Below are 23,358 nucleotides of genomic sequence, written 5' to 3' on the forward strand. Positions count from 1 at the left end.
ACCCAAAATATAGATGTTTTGTTCCCCGAGCCACTTAGTTATCACTTTTGCCTTATGGCAAGGTGCTCCATCATGCTGGAAAAGGCATTGTTCGTCACCAAACTGTTCCTGGATGGTTGGGAGAAGTTGCTCTCGGAGGATGTGTTGGTACCATTCTTTATTCATGGCTATGTTCTTAGGCAAAATTGTGAGTGAGCCCACTCCCTTGCTGCCCTTCTTGACACCAGGCCATCCTCCAAAAGTCTTTGCCTGACTGTGCGTGCAGATGCACTCACACCTGCCTGCTGCCATTCCTGAGCAAGCTCTGTACTGGTGGTGCCACGATCCTGCAGCTGAATCAACTTTAGGAGATGGTCTTGGCGCTTGCTGGACTTTCTTGGGTGCCCTGAAGCCTTCTTCACAACAATTGAACAGCTCTCCTTGAAGTTCTTGATGATCCGATAAATGGTTGCTTTAGGTGCAATCTTACTGGCAGCAATATCCTTGCCTGTGAAGCCCTTTTTGTGCAAAGCAATGACGACGACACATGTTTCCTTGCAGGTAACCATGCTTGACAGAGGAAGAACAATGATTCCAAGCACCACCCTCCTTTTGAAGCTTCCAGTCTGTTATTCGAACTCAATCAGCATGACAGAGTTGATCTCCAGTCTTGTCCTCGTCAACACTCACACCTGTGTTAACGGTTGAATCACTGACATAATGTCAGCTGGTCCTTTTGTGGCAGGGCTGAAATGCAGTGGAAATGTTTTGGGGGATTCAGTTCATTTGCATGGCAAAGAGGGACTTTGCAATTAATTGCAATTCATCTGATCACTCTTCATAACATTCTGGAGTATATGCAAATTGCCATCATACAAACTGAGGCAGCAGACTTTGTGAAAATTAATATTTGTGTCGTTCTCAAAACTTTTGGCCACGACTGTAGATGTCCTGGAGGGCTAGCATTGTGCATACATACACAGGCCATACATGCACACAAACACATCATCTTTCTCACACAAACACACACACACACACACAAACTCCGTAATACACCAACCACTGCCACTTTCTCAGGTTTAATACCTGTTCAGCTCTTTCATCCAGACCCCCCAGGGAGACACAAAACATTCTCCAGATCGCCAGAGTCGCTGACGACACCGCCTTGACCAGAATCCAGGGTAACGACCCAAAAAGCACCCTATTCCCTACATAGTATGAGATCCCTATGGGTTCTGGTCAAAATAGTGCACTACTAGGGTACGATTTGAGACGCACACTTCAAGAAATGCTTCAGTGATATAAGATTATTTCTTTATTAATTTAAGCATCCCTGAATAATATTTTTTTACAGTCTTTTGATATAAGCATATTTCTTTATGATAATTATTCTGAAGTCATGCTGAGTCCAGAACTAATGCTCTCACACCAGGGCAGATCACTTGTAAAGTTGCCAGGTTTGCAGTTTGCACAAACATCACTCAACTACTGTATATTGCAGTGCCGACATAAATATATAGTATCTTTATGGATCACAACAGTACTGATATCTCTATGGATCATTACAGTAGTGATATCGCTATGGATCACTACAGTAGTGATATCTCTATGGATCATTACAGTAGTGATATCTCTATGGATCACTACAGTAGTGATATCTCTATGGATCACTACAGTAGTGATATCTCTATGGATCAATACAGTGGTGATATCTCTACGGATCTGTAACGGTCGTCGTATGTAATGGACCAAGGCGCAGCTGGTTGAGTGCTCATTTTAAAGTTTACTAGAACACACAAAAAAAAAAGAAAACGAACAGTATTGCAGGCTACACACAGCTATGCAAAAACAACTTCCCACAAAGGACAGGTGAAAAAGGGCTACCTAAGTATGACTTCCAATCAGCAACAACGATGTACAGCTGTTCCTGATTGAGAGCCATACCAGGCCAACACAAAGAAATACACAACATAGACAGAGCATAGAAATACAAAACATAGAACATAACCAAAACCCCCAGAATACTCTAAACAAACACCCCTCTACATAAACACATATCCCAACAAACCCCGAACCACATAAAACAAACACCCCCCTGCCACGTCCTGACCAAACTACAATAACAAATAACCCCTTTACTGGTCAGGATGTGACAGGATCACTACAGTACTGATATCTCTATGGATTACTACAGTAGTGATATCTCTATGGATCACTACAGTAGTGATATCTGTACGGATCACTACAGTAGTGATATCTCTATGGATTACTACAGTAGTGATATCTCTATGGATCACTAATGTAGTTATATCTGTATGGATCACTACAGTAGTGATATCTCTATGGATCATTACAGTAGTGATATCTCTATGGATCACTACAGTAGTGATATCTCTACGGATCATTACAGCAGTGATATCTCTATGGATCACTACAGTAGTGATATCTGTACGGATCACTACAGTAGTGATATCTCTATGGATCACTACAGTAGTGATATCTCTATGGATCATTACAGTAGTGATATCTCTATGGATCACTACAGTAGTGATATCTCTATGGATCACTACAGTAGTGATATCTCTATGGATCACTACAGTAGTGATATCTCTATGGATCACTACTGTAGTGATATCTCTATGGATCATTACAGTAGTGATATCTCTATGGATCACTACAGTAGTGATTTCTCTATGGATCACTACAGTAGTGATATCTCTATGGATCACTACAGTACTGATATCTCTATGGGTCACACTCCAACACTCATACATAATTTACAAACAAAGCATTTGTGTTTAGTGAGTCCGCCAGATCAGAGGCAGTAGGGATGACCCGGGATGTTCTCTTGATAATTTCGCAGATTTGACTATTGTCGGTCCTGCTAAGCATTCAAAATGTAACGAGTACTTTTGGGTGTATAGGAATGTAGTGAAGTAAATGTAAAATTTGTATATAAACAGTAAAGTAAAATAGCGATACCCCAAAAAACTACTTAAGTAATACTTTAAAGTATTTTTACTTAAGTACTTTACACCACTGATCAGCAGTCAACACAAAATAATTGTAATGAGTTTGATGAGTGTTGATTGACTTATTTTAAATGAATCTACTGAATAAACAGAGTAGGTATTGGGTTAAGTCTGAAACAACTATGTGGTGTATTTGGTTAATTCTTAAACAACTGTGTGTATTAGGTTAAGTCTTAAACAACTGTGTGTATTGGGTTAAGTCTGAAACAACTATGTGGTGTATTTGGTTAAGTCTGAAACAACTGTGTGTATTGGGTTAATTCTTAAACAACTGTGTGTATTAGGTTAAGTCTTAAACAACGGTGTGTATTGGGTTAAGTCTGAAACAACTGTGTGGTGTATTGCATTGTCTTAAACAACTGTGTGTATTGCGTTAAGTCTTAACCTCACTAGGGTAGGGGGCAGTATTTTCACGTCCGGATGAAAAGCGTGCCCAGAGTAAACTGCCTACTACTCAGGCCCAGAAGCTAGGATATGCATATTATTAGTAGATTTAGATAGAAAACACTCTGAAGTTTCTAAAACTGTTTGAATGATGTATGTGAGTATAACAGAACTCATATGGCAGGCACAAACCTGAGACAAATCCAATCCGGAAGTGGGAAATCTGAGGTTTGTAGTTTTTCAAGTGATTGCCTATCCAATATACAGTGTCTGTGGGGTCATATTGCACTTCCTAAGGCTTCCACTAGATGTCAACAGTCTTTAGAACATTGTTTAAGGCTTGTACTGTGAATGGGGAGAGAATAACAGCTATTTGAACCAGGTGTCTGGCAGAATGGCATGAGCTCAGTCATGCGCGCAGCCTTGAGAACGAGATGAGTTCCTTTTCATTTATGAAGACAAAGGAATTGTCCGTTTGGACTATTATTGAAGATTTATGATAAAAACATCCTAAAGATTGATTCTATACATCGTTTGACTTCTACAAACTGTAATAGAACTTTTTTGACTTATCGTCAGAACTTAGTGCTCGCGCATTTTTCATTTGGAATAGTGAACTGAACGCGCAAATTTGGACATAAATATGAACTTTATCGAAACAAAACAAACATTTATTGTGGAACTGGGATTCCTGGGAGTGCATGCCGATGAAGATCATCAAAGGTAAATGAATATTTATAATGCTATTTCTGACTTTTGTTGACTCCACAACATGGCGGGTATCTGTATGGCTTGTTTTGGTGACTGAGCGCTGTACTCAGATTATTGCAAAGTGTGCTTTCGCCGTAAAGCTTTTTTGAAACCTGACACAGCGGTTGCATTAAGGAGACCTTTATCTTTAATTCTATGCATAACAGTTGTATATTTTATCAATGTTTACAATGAGTATTTTTGTAAATTGATGTGCTCATTCACTGGAAGTTTTGGAGGCAAAACATTTCTGAACATTACATGCCAATGTAAAATTGGGTTTTTGGATATAAATATGAACTTTATCGAGCAAAACATACATGTATTGTGTAATATTGAGTTTTGGGAGTGTCATCTGAAGAAGATCGTCAAAGTTTAGTGATTCATTTTAGCTGTATTTCTGTTTTTTGTGACGCCTCTCCTTACTTGGAAAATGTCTGTTTGGTTTTTCTTGTCTAGGTGCTGTCCTAACATAATCTAATGGTATGCTTTCGCCTTAAAGCCTTTTTGAAATCGGACACTGTGGTTGGATTAACGAGAAGTTTATCTTTAAAATGATGTATAATACTTGTATGTATGAGAAATTTGAATTATGAGATTTTTGTTGTTTTGAATTTGGCGCCCTGCTATTTCACTGGCTGTTGGAAAGCGTCCCACATACACCAGAGAGGTTTTAAACAACTGTGTGTATTGGGTTAAGTCTGAAACAACTGTGTGTATTGGGTTAAGTCTTAAACAACAGTAGGTATTGGTTGCGTGTTGAAACTCTACCTCTGACTTTCCTCTGTCTTCCTTTTTCTCTCTAGGGGACCATTCTGTTACCTGGAAACAGAGTCACTGAGCATCCCAGCAATGGTGACGAGGGGGGAAAATTCCTGTTTGAGGTCTCTGCAGGTAAGACAAAGAAATAGAGCTGCTTTTTATCTTACGCAAGCCAGAGCAAATCCAGAGGTATTATTCACCGGAAAGACCTTAATTCAAGGGCACCTCGTGATGAAAATGACAATAGGGTGACATTGTGACAGAACCCATTATAATCACACCTCCCAAAAAATGTAAGGTGTTTGGGAACACTTGCTGTCACTTGCAGTCACAGCTCAGTAAACACATCTAACACAGGGAACTGTTGTTATTTTTCTGAGATGGATCTACAGTGTTAGCAACATTCACTCTCGTCATTGTTTTTGTGGGTCTCTGTGGATTATAAAGACACTACAAATTCAATCAAATCTGCTCTGCTGGAAAAGTCCAATCTTCCAATTTTATTTTGATCAAATTATTGTTTTGTTAGACATAATACATATTGTGTCAGTAGTCTCTTAATTATTCTGACCTCTAATGTCAGGATCCATTTTCCTCTCCTTGCTAGCAGTATATCTTTCTACCACATCATAACAACAGCCCTTTGTAGTTTGAAGTGGCACTCAGTGGGAAATGTTTTGATGTTGCACAGCTGGTGAGTTATGCAGTGACTGGGTTCGTCCCAATTGGGGTTTCGCACCCTATTCCCTACATAGCAGTGGTTGGAACCAGTTCAGGGAACAGAACATTTTTTGAAGAATATTTTTTTTTAATGTTTTAGTCATTTACCAGACGCTCTTATCCAGAGTGACTTACAGTAGTGAATGCATACATTTAAAAAAAAAAAAAAATTCCTTACTGGTCCCCCGTGGTAATCAAACCCACAACCCTGGCGTTGCAAACACCATGCTCTACCAACTGAGCCACCCGGGAAACAGAACTGGGAATGAAACTGATCTATAGTGTTTTCCGGGAAACAGATTTTTTTTCTTCTAATCTTGAGAACTGGTAAAAAAATAAATACTTCTAGATCCAAAAATCTTCCTAAAGTCTAGTATATATTTCTTCAGACTGCTCCATGTCCACCCCTCTCTCTCACTCTCTACACAGCTGTGAAATTTCAGATGTATCTTGCCCATGCACTTATCTGACCAATCAAACACTGCTCCAAAGAAAGCTTTTCTATCCGTGCTAATTGGTGGAGTAAATTAATGAGATAAATATAAAAATGGCATTGATTTCACAGGTAAAAAAATATATGCGGAAAGGAACTACATGAACTGTTACTTGTTGTTGTTGTTGTTGTTGTTGTTGTTGTTGTTGTTGTTGTTTGAACCGGTTCGGAACATCGGAACGGAACAAAAGAAATAGGGGTTCTCTTCGGAACCAACCCCACTACATAGTGCACTAATTTTGAGAAGATCCCTATGAGCCCTGATCAAAGGTAGTGCACTACGTGGGGTATAGTGTTCCATTTGGGAGTCTTTGTTTGGGTACTAGTAGTTTTTTTGATGACCCTTGACATTCTTCCCAGAGCTCAGTGGCTCTTTGAGTGAGAGACACACACACACACACACACACTGTGGACTTTGACCTTGCAGATCCTGAACCTGCAGTCGGGAGGGCCTTGACTAGAGACTAGAGAGTACACAAAGGAAAAGGGAGTCAAGGGAGTCCTGGGAAAAAATGATTTCTAACCACGGTCTGTGTCCCAAATGGCCCCCTATTCCCTACATCATTACACTACTTTTGAACAGGGCCAATAGGACTCTGGTCAACATTAGTGTCCTATATACCAGGACCAATAGGGCTCTGGTCAACAGTAGTGTACTATATACCAGGACCAATAGGACTCTGGTCAACAGTAGTGTACTATATACCAGTACCAATAGGACTCTGGTCAACAGTAGTGTACTATATACCAGGACCAATAGGACTCTGGTCAAAAGTAGTGTACTATATACCAGGACCAATAGGACTCTGGTCAACAGTAGTGTACTATATACCAGGACCAATAGGGCTCTGGTCAACAGTAGTGTACTATATACCAGGACCAATAGGACTCTGGTCAACAGTAGTGTACTATATACCAGGACCAATAGGACTCTGGTCAACAGTAGTGTGCTATATATCAGGACTAATAGGACTCTGGTCAACAGTAGTGTACTATATACCAGGACCAATAGGACTCTGGTCAACAGTAGTGTACTATATACCAGGACCAATAGGACTCTGGTCAACAGTAGTGTACTATATACCAGGACCAATAGGACTCTGGTCAACAGTAGTGTACTATATACCAGGACCAATAGGACTCTGGTCAACAGTAGTGTACTATATACCAGGACCAATAGGACTCTGGTCAACAGTAGTGTACTATATACCAGGACCAATAGGACTCTGGTCAACAGTAGTGTCCTATATACCAGGACCAATAGGACTCTGGTCAACAGTAGTGTCCTATATACCAGGACTAATAGGACTCTGGTCAACAGTAGTGTATATACCAGGACCAATAGGACTCTGGTCAACAGTAGTGTACTATATACCAGGACTAATAGGACTCTGGTCAACAGTAGTGTACTATATACCAGGACTAATAGGACTCTGGTCAACAGTAGTGTGCTATATATCAGGACTAATAGGACTCTGGTCAACAGTAGTGTATATACCAGGACCAATAGGACTCTGGTCAACAGTAGTGTACTATATACCAGGACCAATAGGACTCTGGTCAACAGTAGTGTCCTATATACCAGGACTAATAGGACTCTGGTCAACAGTAGTGTACTATATACCAGGACCAATAGGACCCTGGTCAACAGTAGTGTACTATATACCAGGACCAATAGGACTCTGGTCAACAGTAGTGTACTATATACCAGGACTATTAGGACTCTGGTCAACAGTAGTGTACTATATACCAGGACCAATAGGACTCTGGTTAACAGAGGTGTACTATATACCAGGACCAATAGGACTCTGGTCAACAGTAGTGTACTATATACCAGGACCAATAGGACTCTGGTCAACAGTAGTGTACTATATACCAGGACTAATAGGACTCTGGTCAACAGTAGTGTACTATATACCAGGACTAATAGGACTCTGGTCAACAGTAGTGTACTATATACCAGGACCAATAGGACTCTGGTCAACAGTAGTGTACTATATACCAGGACTAATAGGACTCTGGTCAACAGTAGTGTACTATATACCAGGACTAATAGGACTCTGGTCAACAGTAGTGTTCTATATATCAGGACTAATAGGACTCTGGTCAACAGTAGTGTACTATATACCAGGACCAATAGGACTCTGGTCAACAGTAGTGTACTATATACCAGGACTAATAGGACTCTGGTCAACAGTAGTGTACTATATACCAGGACCAATAGGACTCTGGTCAACAGTAGTGTACTATATACCAGGACTAATAGGACTCTGGTCAACAGTAGTGTACTATATACCAGGACTAATAGGACTCTGGTCAACAGTAGTGTGCTATATACCAGGACCAATAGGACTCTGGTCAACAGTAGTGTACTATATATCAGGACTAATAGGACTCTGGTCAACAGTAGTGCACTATATACCAGGACCAATAGGACTCTGGTCAACAGTAGTGTACTATATACCAGGACCAATAGGACTCTGGTCAACAGTAGTGTACTATATACCAGGACTAATAGGACTCTGGTCAACAGTAGTGTACTATATACCAGGACCAATAGGACTCTGGTCAACAGTAGTGTACTATATACCAGGACTAATAGGACTCTGGTCAACAGTAGTGTCCTATATACCAGGACCAATAGGACTCTGGTCAACAGTAGTGTACTATATATCAGGACTAATAGGACTCTGGTCAACAGTAGTGTCCTATATACCAGGACTAATAGGACTCTGGTCAACAGTAGTGTATATACCAGGACCAATAGGACTCTGGTCAACAGTAGTGTACTATATACCAGGACTAATAGGACTCTGGTCAACAGTAGTGTACTATATACCAGGACTAATAGGACTCTGGTCAACAGTAGTGTGCTATATATCAGGACTAATAGGACTCTGGTCAACAGTAGTGTATATACCAGGACCAATAGGACTCTGGTCAACAGTAGTGTACTATATACCAGGACCAATAGGACTCTGGTCAACAGTAGTGTCCTATATACCAGGACTAATAGGACTCTGGTCAACAGTAGTGTACTATATACCAGGACCAATAGGACCCTGGTCAACAGTAGTGTACTATATACCAGGACCAATAGGACTCTGGTCAACAGTAGTGTACTATATACCAGGACTATTAGGACTCTGGTCAACAGTAGTGTACTATATACCAGGACCAATAGGACTCTGGTTAACAGAGGTGTACTATATACCAGGACCAATAGGACTCTGGTCAACAGTAGTGTACTATATACCAGGACCAATAGGACTCTGGTCAACAGTAGTGTACTATATACCAGGACTAATAGGACTCTGGTCAACAGTAGTGTACTATATACCAGGACTAATAGGACTCTGGTCAACAGTAGTGTACTATATACCAGGACCAATAGGACTCTGGTCAACAGTAGTGTACTATATACCAGGACTAATAGGACTCTGGTCAACAGTAGTGTACTATATACCAGGACTAATAGGACTCTGGTCAACAGTAGTGTTCTATATATCAGGACTAATAGGACTCTGGTCAACAGTAGTGTACTATATACCAGGACCAATAGGACTCTGGTCAACAGTAGTGTACTATATACCAGGACTAATAGGACTCTGGTCAACAGTAGTGTACTATATACCAGGACCAATAGGACTCTGGTCAACAGTAGTGTACTATATACCAGGACTAATAGGACTCTGGTCAACAGTAGTGTACTATATACCAGGACTAATAGGACTCTGGTCAACAGTAGTGTGCTATATACCAGGACCAATAGGACTCTGGTCAACAGTAGTGTACTATATATCAGGACTAATAGGACTCTGGTCAACAGTAGTGTACTATATACCAGGACCAATAGGACTCTGGTCAACAGTAGTGTACTATATACCAGGACCAATAGGACTCTGGTCAACAGTAGTGTACTATATACCAGGACTAATAGGACTCTGGTCAACAGTAGTGTACTATATACCAGGACCAATAGGACTCTGGTCAACAGTAGTGTACTATATACCAGGACTAATAGGACTCTGGTCAACAGTAGTGTCCTATATACCAGGACCAATAGGACTCTGGTCAACAGTAGTGTACTATATATCAGGACTAATAGGACTCTGGTCAACAGTAGTGTACTATATACCAGGACTAATAGGACTCTGGTCAACAGTAGTGTACTATATACCAGGACCAATAGGACTCTGGTCAACAGTAGTGTACTATATACCAGGACTAATAGGACTCTGGTCAACAGTAGTGTACTATATACCAGGACCAATAGGACTCTGGTCAACAGTAGTGTACTATATACCAGGACCAATAGGACTCTGGTCAACAGTAGTGTACTATATACCAGGACTAATAGGACTCTGGTCAACAGTAGTGTACTATATACCAGGACCAATAGGACTCTGGTCAACAGTAGTGTACTATATACCAGGACTAATAGGACTCTGGTCAACAGTAGTGTGCTATATATCAGGACTAATAGGACTCTGGTCAACAGTAGTGTACTATATACCAGGACCAATAGGACTCTGGTCCACAGTAGTGCACTATATACCAGGACCAATAGGACTCTGGTCAACAGTAGTGCACCATCCAGGGAATAGGGTGGTATTTGGGATGAGCCCTCAGCTGGTCTGTGGGGGAATGCGTGACCAACTCCAATCGATCCACCAGAGAGGAATGTGTAGATGTTGTTGTGTACTGACTCATCTTTTCCCTTTCTGGTGGACCCCTCCTTTCTCTCCCTCGCTTCTTTCATTCTGGTGTTTCATCCCCCATTGCTTTTATGAAGAAAACAGAATTGAGATCCAAGAGGTTATTCTTCTGTATTCTATTGACTGATCCGTGACTGATCTTTATTCCATTCTGTATTCTATTGACTGATCCGTGACTGATCTGTATTCCATTCTGTATTCTATTGACTGATCCGTGACTGATCTGTATTCCCTTCTGTATTCTATTGACTGATCCGTGACTGATCTGTATTCCATTCTGTATTGTATTGACTGATCTGTATTCCATTCTGTATTCTATTGACTGATCCATGACTGATCTGTATTCCATTCTGTATTCTATTGACTGATCCGTGACTGATCTGTATGCCATTCTGTATTCTATTGACTGATCCGTGACTGATCTGTATGCCATTCTGTATTCTATTGACTGATCCGTGACTGATCTGTATTCCATTCTGTATTCTATTGACTGATCCGTGACTGATCTGTATGCCATTCTGTATTGTATTGACTGATCTGTATTCCATTCTGTATTCTATTGACTGATCCGTGACTGATCTGTATTCCATTCTGTATTGTATTGACTGATCCGTGACTGATCTGTATTCCATTCTGTATTGTATTGACTGATCCGTGACTGATCTGTATTCCATTCTGTATTGTATTGACTGATCCGTGACTGATCTGTATTCCATTCTGTATTCTATTGACTGATCCGCGACTGATCTTTATTCCTTTGAACACAATCAAGAACCAAGGCTTGTTCTCTCATGGGTTAATGTGACGCTTCTTTATTTCAGTCAATACAATGTGCCCTTGGGTTCTTCTATTTGGGTTATTAAAATGAATAAGTAAAGCTTGTCTGAACAGTGCCTGTACTGCTTTGATTGTGAGTCTGTGTGTCTCAGCCGTTGTTTTTGGGAGAGTTGTGTCCTTGCAGGATATCTATCTAATGATTTGCACTAGCCAAGTGGTAGACATATCAGTTCCAGGGTAACTTTGTGAATTTCTTGTTGTTGCCTTTGTTACAGTTTTGTAACTTTTTGAATTAGTCCATTCATTGACATTTCCTGTAAGGCATGCATCACCCCTTCCACTCAATGTGGTGGTTCTATTACAGTACATAGTGTGTGTGGCCCACTGGACTAAATATTCCTGGCATCTGGGTTTTCCTCTAATTCATACAGCCAGCCTGTTAACTCGAAAACATTTCATCCTCAAATTGTGAATGCTGCTTCATTCACTAGAAGATGTTGTGCATGTGATTCTCATGCCAGGAACAGGGAGAAAGAGATGATTTTCAGTGATTTTGAACCAGTGTATTTTCCTGTCAATCTAATTTTTTGTACGTCCCAAATGGTATCCTATTCCCTGTATAGTACACTACTTTAGACCAGTGCACTATGGGCCCTTGTCAAAAGTAGTGCACTACATAGGGAATAGGGTGCCAACACGTTGTGAATAATTGCTTATATTGTTCATGTGGACTCTGTTACATGAGCGAACAAAACATAAGGCTTTAGTTTGGGGATGAGTGATGGCCGAACACATGTCCATACGTCTTTGTGTTTGGCACACACAATAAAGGATAAACTGTACGTATTTCAACAGAGAATAGAGCAAATTGTATGTTTCTAGGTAAAGCACAGACCTAAATACTCCTTCCTGAGAGCATCCCTGATAATGACGGTAGATTATATGCAAGGCAAGCTATGTTTTGTCCTACAGCTATAAATCTCTACTTGGTCATGTGGAATAAATGGGCATATTCCATTGAACCTTTTAATTAGATGTATATATCAAAAAACATCTGACCTGAATGATACATGAACTGATGGCTGAGATATAAACACTAGAGAGGAGCATAAATCATGTTTTTTAATCAGCAACTATCTTTTCTGGTTTGAAGTGGACTTGCTATTCACAATAAATCATTCCGTCTGTTGCCGTAGACCAGGGATGGGCAACTTTGATGTGGGTGTGGGGCCACAAAATATGAGGGGCCCCAGTGGCTCGCTGGTCTGCGTACCCACACATGCAGTCAATTGATTTGTGCAATCAATCCACTTGTGCAGTTAAACTACTTAACTCTCTTAACTAAATCCATTATACCAGTAGCCAGGGCCAGTTTTAGTCTTTTGGAGGGCCTAAGCACCTTGCGGGCAAAACATTTTACTGGCCCCCGTCGTGACGGCGGAGAGAAGAAACTACGTTTTAAAGTTCATTTCCTGCAATTCTACACATTTTGCCATGGGGCCTAGAGAAAATGTTGTAATTTTATAACAAATGTTATGAATTCTACACATTTTGCCACAGGGCTAGAGAAAATGTTGTAATTTTATAACAAATGTCATGAATTCTGCACATTTTGCCACAGGGCTAGAGAAAATGTTGTAATTTTATAACAAATGTCATGAATTCTGCACATTTTGCCATGGTGCAGAAAGAAGAAAAAAATATATTTTTTACTGCACATTTCCTGCAGTTCTATCAATTCTATTCAGTTTGCCATGACATATTCCATGTTAATGGTGATATCTGAGTGAAAGTGACTAACAAAATAAATGTGGGGCCTGGGTACGTGATTACTACACATTTAGGTAGCTGAGTAGACTAATTTAATTTTGCTGACATGGCTAATTAAGTGACTGTCAGTGACATAGATAACAGGAGAAAAACTGCTGAAACACAACCACATTTAGAAATTGCACCTTGTGTATTGCTCCATGGGCCTACAAAATGGAATGTGGTTGCCCATCCCTGCTGTAGATTGTCACAGCCTGTCATAGCCCGAAGTAGACTGATAAAGCATCTATAGTTTGATAAACAAATCAGCTGTCCGAAAGGAGAAATTATTACCCATGTGGCCAGCTGTAGCTGTCCAATATATCACCCATGTTTTAGAAACCTTGTGACAGGGTTTTGACAAGGTTAATGCATGACACTTTAATCAATTATATCATTGGTGTTTAACCCTAACCCTTTTGACGAAGGTTTCAATACAGATGGTATGCGAGTGTGGTTTATACATGACACGTTAGTCAGTCATATCATTGCAGTTTTTTTGTCATCTGAATGACAATCAATCAAGTTTTGTTGTGTCACATATTCAAAATGGAATAAGGAATGAAGTCGACTTTATTATTAGAACAGGCAAAGCAGCAACCACCAGGGAATTTGAAATGCAAATATTGCTTCCAAGAATAGCGTTGTCCTTGCCTTAGAAAAGAGAGAAGGTTGAGCTGAAAGTGGCATTTCTGGGGAAGCTGTGGGTGAGAGGGAGAGATGCTTCCTCTTTTAGGGAAACAGTAGGTGAGAGAGATTGTTCCTCTTTAAGGGAAACAGTAGGCTGGGACAGTCATGTGGAAAGAAGAACACCTGCTGTCTGTGTTCCGGTAAACCATAACCATAGAATTTGAGTTTTAGACTGGACCAGTGAAATATATCTGTGATGTGAGTGGCTTTGACCCTTCTTGTAATTCTACATCTAGGAATCCATCACCCCCCCAGACAGACATGGCATGGGTCTGCCTAGCTGGCATTGAGCCCTAAACTCTGGATCCTGGATCATTCCAACGTCCGTAGTGTACTACTTATATCAGAATGTATGTTTAATACAATCCTTCATTCTGAGTGGTACGTAAGTGTGAATATTGGAACGGGAGCCTGGGTCTGCCTAGCAGCAGCCCTGAACTCTGGGTCCTGCTCCTGTCACAGCACCCTGGTAATCGGGCTCTATAATGATCGTTTAATGGGGGTCCTCAGTCTCTGGGGTTGCATCATATTATTCTCACTTTCAATGGGCTCAGTCTATCTCTTTATAGCTGCCTGACACACACACACACACACACACACACACACACACACACACACACACACACACACACACACACACACACACACACACACACACACACACACACACACACACACACACACACACACAGTGTTGAATCATATTATCATCACCTTTGGTTATGGCTTAATTACAGTGAGGCAGGAGGGGGTAGAGGAGGGATATTCATTATCTTTGTCTCCCCACATACAGAGAGCAGTGTGTGTGTGTGTGTGTGTGTGTGTGTGTGTGTATGTGCGCGTATGTGTGCGCGTGTGTGTGCGTGTGTGTGTGTGTGTGTGTGTGTGTGTGTGTGCGCGCGTGTGCACATGTGTGTGTGCATGTGCGTGTGTGTGTGCATGTGCGTGTGTGTGTGTTCGCGTGTGTGTGTGTGCGTGTGCACGTGTGTGTGGCAGACAGACAGGAGCAGACATGGAGGTCATGTGCTTGAGCGATTTACAGTCTTGCTAATTTTATTTAGGGGGTTAATGTTTGACAAGAAGCTGACAGGGGGGAGGAGGGAGGTAGAGAGGGAGGTGGGGAAGCAGTCAATGTCAACGTCAGGGTCATAGCTGTAGAATAGCTGTTCAGCTTCTTAAAGCCACAGGATTTCATGGCAACGATGGCACTATTTCAGTAGTGTGTCGCTGCTCATACCACACAGGATCCCTATGGGTTTAGGAGGGATTTCAGTATGCAGTTTGAGAGCATAGATTATTATTTGTAAAGTAACTGCTTTTTCTTTCAAATAAATGTTGGTTTGCATGCAGCGGGTAATGTTTGTATGCAGCGGGTAATGTTTGTATGCAGCGGGTAATGTTTGAATGCAGCGGGTAACGCTTGTATGCAGCGGGTAACATTTGTATGCAGCTGCTAATGTTTGTATGCAGCTGGTAATGTTTGTATGCAGCGGGTAACGCTTGTATGCAGCGGGGAATGTTTGTATGCAGCGGGTAATGTTTGTATGCAGCGGGTAATGTAAGTATGCAGCAGGTAATGTTTGTATGCAGCAGGTAATGCTTGTATGCAGCGGGTAATGTTTGTATGCAGCGGGTAATGTTTGTATGCAGCGGGTAATGTTTGTATGCAGCGGGTAATGTTTGTATGCAGCGGGTAATGTTTGTATGCAGCAGGTAATGTTTGTATGCAGCAGGTAATGTTTGTATGCAGCTCTGTAATGTATATCATGTAGTCAATGGCGACAGCATCCTGCAGACCTCCCCCTACATTCCACTTAGTAATGTAATACTGTATTCTGCCAGGCTAGGGCTTTATGTACCAGAACGGTGGGCAATGTGCCTTTTCCTGGCATTGGGCTGGTCATTTATTACTGTGGCTTTGTTCTCTTTCTGTGCCAGGTTGAGGCCATGCATGTGGCATGTGGATGGCCTGCCCATATCCACTCGTGCCTGGGCATCTGGTGTAAGCCCTCAGAGCAGCGTGAATTACAGGATTCGTTCAGGAGTGTGCACGCACACACAACCTACGCCTCGTAGCCTCACAACTCTTTTGGGGAGGGTGTGCTGATGTTTTTTGTTAAAGAACCGACAGTTTGGTTACTTAATCTGCAATACCAGCATAGCGTATTGTGAGAGAGTTACAGAATAATAATGAAATGAATGACACTATCAAGCTATGTTCCACAACAGTAGGCAGAAAGCCAGTAATACGGTGGGTCCATATTTCTGCCTGTAAGAGAGGTACTGTTTTGTCCACCTTTCCAGTAGAAAGTTATACAATCCTTATCGGCAGTAGTCCTGTGGGAGTTGACTGTATTACCCGAGAGAGAGAGCAGCAGTAGTCCTGTAGGAGGGGACTGTATTACCCGAGAGAGAGAGCAGCAGTAGTCCTGTAGGAGGTGACTGTATTACCCGAGAGAGAGAGCAGCAGTAGTCCTGTGGGAATTGACTGTATTACCCGAGAGAGAGAGCAGCAGTAGTCCTGTAGGAGGTGACTGTATTACCCGAGAGAGAGAGCAGCAGTAGTCCTGTAGGAGGTGACTGTATTACCCGAGAGAGAGCAGCAGTATTCCTGTGGGAGTTGACTGTATTACCCGAGAGAGAGAGCAGCAGTAGTCCTGTAGGAGGTGACTGTATTACCAGAGAGAGAGAGCAGCAGTAGTCCTGTGGGGGTTGACTGTATTACCCGAGAGAGAGAAGCAGTAGTCCTGTAGGAGGTGACTGTATTACCCGAGAGAGAGAGCAGCAGTAGTCCTGTAGGAGGTGACTGTATTACCCGAGAGAGAGAGCAGCAGTAGTCCTGTAGGAGGTGACTGTATTACCAGAGAGAGAGAGCAGCAGTAGTCCTGTGGGAGTTGACTGTATTACCTGAGAGAGAGCAGCAGTAGTCCTGTGGGAGTTGACTGTATTACCCAATAGAGAGCAGCAGTAGTCCTGTAGGAGGTGACTGTATTACCCGAGAGAGAGCAGCAGTATTCCTGTGGGAATTGACTGTATTACCCGAGAGAGAGAGCAGCAGTAGTCCTGTAGGAGGTGACTGTATTACCCGAGAGAGAGAGCAGCAGTAGTCCCGTAGGAGGTGACTGTATTACCCGAGAGAGAGAGCAGCAGTAGTCCTGTAGGAGGTGACTGTATTACCCGAGAGAGAGAGCAGCAGTAGTCCTGTAGGAGGTGACTGTATTACCCGAGAGAGAGAGCAGCAGTAGTCCTGTAGGAGGTGACTGTATTACCCGAGAGAGAGAGCAGCAGTAGTCCTGTGGGAGTTGACTGTATTACCCGAGAGAGAGAGCAGCAGTAGTCCTGTGGGAGTTGACTGTATTACCCGAGAGAGAGATTGGACCAGATTGACTCTGAACATATTGGATTCTCTCCACCTGTAATTGTCTGGTACCATGGAAACTTTATTATCGTACAATATATGAAGCCAAGTCATTTTCCCCCAGAAGTCATATATTTCTCTATGCTCAATTCACTTTTAATGTTGAGGGATTCAGTCCGAGGAATATCATATCTATCTATTGGTTATTATCGGAGTATTCTGAAACGACACTGTGAAAATGTATGGAAAACTCAGAAAACGACACTGTGAAAACATATGGAAAACTCAGAAAACGACACTGTGAAAACGTATGGCAACATCAGAAAACGACACTGTGAAAATGTATGGCAACATCAGAAAACGACACTGTGAAAACATATGGAAAACTCAGAAAACGACACTGTTAAAACGTATGGCAACATCAGAAAACGACACTGTGAAAACGGATGGCAACATCAGAAAACGACACTGTGAAAACATATGGAAAACTCAGAAAACGACACTGTTAAAACGTATGGCAACATCAGAAAACGACACTGTGAAAACGGATGGCAACATCAGAAAACGACACTGTGAAAACATATGGAAAACTCAGAAAACGACACTGTTAAAACGTATGGCAACATCAGAAAACGACACTGTGAAAACGGATGGCAACATTAGAAAAGGGTATTGCTGATAAACATGCACTGTAACCATTGAGTGAATTCTAAATCTGTATTCTGAGAGACAAATATCATGACATTGATAAAGAATGTTGTTTGTTGCTTCCCATCCATTTGTAAAGGAAAGTCCAGTAGCACACTGCAGAGAGCTAATCATAAGCTGTTGTTGTTGTTGTGGTTGTGGCTGTGGCTGTGGCTGTGCTGACTTGTCCATTGATTTTGTGCTAGCCAGCATATTGCCAGACCCAGGACAGGTACACTGTCATTTTCCAGCCAGTCAGTCACAGAAGCTTGAGCTAGTAATAACTGCGTGTGTGTGTGTGTGTGTGTGTGTGTGTGTGTGTGTGTGTGTGTGTGTGTGTGTGTGTGTGTGTGTTTGTGTTTGTTTGTTGCTCCCTGTACACTGCCCTAACTGACTGGAATGTGTGAGCCACAGTGGCCACTAATTATTAGCAAAACAATGACTGACCACCAGGCTACAAGACCTGTCATCCCCACAAACAGGGCCAACTGTCATCAGCGGCCAGCTGAGGAGAGGTCACACACACACACACACACACACACACACACACACACACACCGGGGAGAAAGTAACACCTGGAAAAGTCAAGCCTGTTAATAAGTGCTTCTGCTCAGGCTTTCAAAAGAAACACTGTAGTAGTATACAGTCTATAAACACTGTAGCAGTGTTCAGTCTATAAACACTGTAGTAGTATACAGTCTATAAACACTGTAGCAGTGTTCAGTCTATAAACACTGTAGTAGTATACAGTCTATAAACACTGTAGTAGTAAACAGTCTATAAACACTGTAGTAGTATACAGTCTATAAACACTGTAGTAGTATACAGTCTATAAACACTGTAGCAGTGTTCAGTCTATAAACACTGTAGTAGTATACAGTCTATAAACACTGTAGTAGTAAACAGTCTATAAACACTGTAGTAGTATACAGTCTATAAACACTGTAGTAGTATACAGTCTATAAACACTGTAGTAGTATACAGTCTATAAACACTGTAGTAGTATACAGTCTATAAACACTGTAGTAGTATACAGTCTATAAACACTGTAGTAGTGTACAGTCTATAAACACTGTAGTAGTATACAGTCTATAACCACTGTAGTAGTATACAGTCTATAAACACTGTAGTAGTATACAGTCTATAAACACTGTAGTAGTATACAGTCTATAAACACTGTAGTAGTATACAGTCTATAAACACTGTAGTAGTGTACAGTCTATAAACACTGCAGTAGTACACAGTCTATAAACACTGTAGCAGTGTACAGTCTATAAAAACTGTAGTAGTATACAGTCTATAAACACTGTAGTAGTATACAGTCTATAAACACTGTAGTAGTATACAGTCTACAGACACTGTAGTAGTGTACAGTCTACAGACACTTTATAGTAGTACACTACAGTCTACAGACACTATAGTAGTACACTACAGTCTACAGACACTGTAGTAGTACACTACAGTATATATATACTATTTAGTAGTACACTACAGTCAATATATACTATATAGTAGTACACTACAGGCCATATATACTATAGAAGTACACTAAAGTCCATATATACCATATAGTAGTACACTACAGTATAGAGATGCTATAGTAGTACACTACAGTCTACAGACACTATAGTAGTACACTACAGTACATAGACACTATAGTAGTACACTACAGTCTATAGATACTATATAGTAGTACACTACAGTCTATAGATACTATAGTAGCACACTACATTCTATAGATACTATAGTAGTACACTACAGTCTATAGATACTATAGTAGTGCTATAGAACTAATGGTATTATAGAACTAATGGTGCTATAGAACTAATGGTGCTATAGAACTAATGGTGCTATAGAACTAATGGTACTATAGAACTAATAGTACTATAGAACTAATAGTACTATAGAACTAATGGTACTATAGAACTAATGGTGCTATAGAACTAATGGTACTATATAACTAATGGTACTATATAACTAATGGTACTATAGAACTAATGGTGCTATAGAACTAATGGTGCTATAGAACTAATGGTACTATAGAACTAATGGTGCTATAGAACTAATGGTACTATAGAACTAATGGTACTATAGAACTAATGGTGCTATAGAACTAATGGTACTATAGAACTAATGGTATTATAGAACTAATGGTACTATAGAACTAATGGTATTATAGAACTAATGGTACTATAGAACTAATGGTACTATATAACTAATGGTACTATAGAACTAATGGTATTATAGAACTAATGGTACTATAGAACTAATGGTACTATATAACTAATGTTAACTATAATAGTGGAGAAGAATGTTTCCTACATATTTTCAACAGAGTCACGAATACAGAAAGTAGAAAAAAGAGCCTGAACTGAAGGGAATGTTTCGGCCATCTTTTCTGAGCCAAAACAATACTGGTCTCTCCTCTCCATGGCATCATCTTCCAGTTCATTTCAACCAGGGAAAAACAAGGGGACAGCCTTATGAATCGGCTAATAAAGAGCCTACAGAGAACCAGAGAAAGAACGAACGAGAGGAAAACTCAACAAACTAATTCCACTCAGTCTAAATCTGGCCCTGGCTACAGCTAAGTAAAAGGACACAGTGCTGCAAGATTGGAAGGTTACTGTAGGACCATCTGCGTCGGCTTGGACAGAGGAAGTGAGAGAGGGGGGGGAAAGAGAGAGAGAAATAGATTGAGAGAGAGAGAGAGAGAGAGAGAGAGAGAGAGAGAGAGAGAGAGAGAGAGAGGACATAACACACAGTTGTCCATTGTCCTGTGAGGCGATGATAGAAGCTGGAGAGAGGCCAGGTATCTGTTGACTACTAGGGGGCAGAGAAGGGGAGAAGGGGTAGAGGATAGAATGAGTAACGGAGAGGGGGAGAGAAGGAGAGAAGGGGTAGAGGATAGAATGAGTAACGGAGAGGGGGAGAGAAGGAGAGAATAGAAAATAGGGAGTGACAGAGTGAGGAAAAAAGGGAGGAGGGTGGCATGGGTGTGAAATACTCAAGGAGACTTTCTCTCTCTCTTTTCTTTGCAGCACCTTTATCCTAAGTCTATAGATGAATACTGTAGCCAGCTATTTTCTACAGTCTAGTCTTTCATTTGTGTAAGTTAGTCGTGTCTGATGCCTATATAGGTGGTGTGATGCCCCAACAACATTCATTTAACTATACACTGACTGTAGAAAACATTATAAACACCTTCCTAATGAAGAGTTGCACCCCCTTTTGCCCTCAGAACCACCTCAATTCGTTGGGGCATGGAGTCTACAAGGTCTTGAAAGCATTCCACAGAGATGCTGGCCCATATTGACTCTAACGCTTCCCACAGTTGTGTCTAGTTGGCTGGATGTCTTTTGGGTGGTGGACCGTTCTTGATACACACGGGAAACTGTTGAGTGTGAAAAACCTGACAGCGTTGCAGTTTTTGACACAAACCGGTGCTCCTGGCACCTACTACCATACCCCGTTCAGAGGCATTTAAATCATTTGTCTTGCCCATTCACCCTCTGAATGGCGGACATACAAAATCCATGTCTCAATTGTTTCAAGGCTTAAAAATCCTTCTTTAACCTGACTCCTCCCCTTCATCTACATTGATCATAGCTTTCACCTGGATTCACCTGGTCAGTCTATGTCATAGAAAGAGCAGGTGTTCCTAATGTTTTGTACATTCAGACCACTTTACTGTTTCCACATTCACTCATCAATCTACACACAATACCCATAATGACAACACAAAAACAGGTTTTAAGAAATGTTTGCAAATTTAATACAAACATAAAACTGAAATATCACAGTAAGGGTCTAAAGTATTCAGACCCTTACTCAGAACTTTGTTTTAGCACCTTTGGCAGCGATTACAGCCTGAAGTCTTCTTGGGTATGATGCTGCAAGCTTGGCGCACCTGTATTTGGGGAGATTCTCCAATTCTTCTCTGTAGATCCTCTCAAGCTCTGTCAGGTTTGATGGGGAGCGTCGCTGCACAGCTATTTTCAGGTCTCTCCAGAGATATTAGATCGGGTTCAAGTCCTGACTCTGGCTGGGCCACTCAAGGACATTCAGAGACTTGTCCCGAAGCCACTTCTGCGTTGTCCTGGCTGAGTGCTTAGGGTCGTTGTCCTGTTGGAAGGTGAAACTTCACCCCAGTCTGAGTAGTACCTGAGTGGTCCTGAGTGCTCTGGAGCAAGTTTTCATCAAGGATCTCTCTGATGCTCGGTTCATCTTTCCCTCGATCCTGACTAGCCTCCCAGTCCCTGCCCCTGAAAAACAACCCCACAGCATGATGCTGCCACCACAATTCTTCACCGTAGGAATGGTGCCAGGTTTCCTCCAGACGTGATGCTTGGCATTCAGGCCAAAGAGTTCAATCTTGGTTTCATCAGATCAGAGAATCTTGTTTCTCAGATTTTTTTATTTTTTATTTATTTCACCTTTATTTAACCTGGTAGGCTAGTTGAGAACAAGTTCTCATTTACAACTGCAACCTGGCCAAGATAAACCAAAGCAGTTTGACACAAACAACAACAGAGTTACACATGGAGTAAACAAACATACAGTCAATAACACAGTAGAAAAGGTCTATATACAGTGTGTGCAAATGAGGTAAGACTAGGAAGGTAAGGCAATAAATAGGCCATGGTGGTGTAGTAATATAGCAATTAAACACTGGAGTGATAGATGTGCAAAATATGAATGTGCAAGTAGTGATACTGGGGTGCAAAGGAGCAAGATAAATAAATAAATAAAGTATGGGGATGAGGTAGTTGGATGAGCTATTTACAGATGGGCTATGTACAGGTGCAGTGATCTGTGAGCTGCTCTGACAGCTGGTGCTTAAAGTTAGAGAGGGAGATATGAGTCTCCAGCTTCAGGGATTTTTGCAGTTTGTTCCAGTCATTGGCAGCAGAGAACTGGAAGTCGAGGCGGCCAAAGGAGGAATTGGCTTTGGGGGTGACCAGTGAAATATACCTGCTGGAGCGTGTGCTATGGGTGGGTGCTGCTATGGTGACCAGTGAGCTGAGATAAGGCGGGGCTTTACCTAGCAAAGAGTTGTAGATGACCTGGAGCCAGTGGGTTTGGCGACGAGTATGAAGCGAGGGCCAGCCAACGAGAGTGTACAGGTCGCAGTGGTGGGTAGTATATGGGGCTTTGGTGACAAAACGAACGGCATTGTGATAGACTGCATCCAGTTTG

At 41.5% G+C, this 23,358-nt stretch overlaps 1 protein-coding gene across 2 annotated transcripts in view; it reads left to right on the forward strand.

Moving 5' to 3' along the window:
- Positions 1–23,358, forward strand: part of arhgap24 (Rho GTPase activating protein 24) — a 202,460-nt gene that overhangs the window by 67,778 nt on the left and 111,324 nt on the right. For both annotated transcript variants that reach the window (XM_029692396.1, XM_029692397.1), the window contains one exon: positions 4,952–5,039. In XM_029692396.1, coding sequence (XP_029548256.1) covers positions 4,952–5,039 — 88 coding nt within the window. The remainder of the gene's footprint in view (positions 1–4,951; positions 5,040–23,358) is intronic.

The sequence above is a fragment of the Salmo trutta genome, chromosome 15, assembly GCF_901001165.1.
Source record: "Salmo trutta chromosome 15, fSalTru1.1, whole genome shotgun sequence".
Lineage (NCBI taxonomy): Eukaryota > Metazoa > Chordata > Actinopteri > Salmoniformes > Salmonidae > Salmo > Salmo trutta.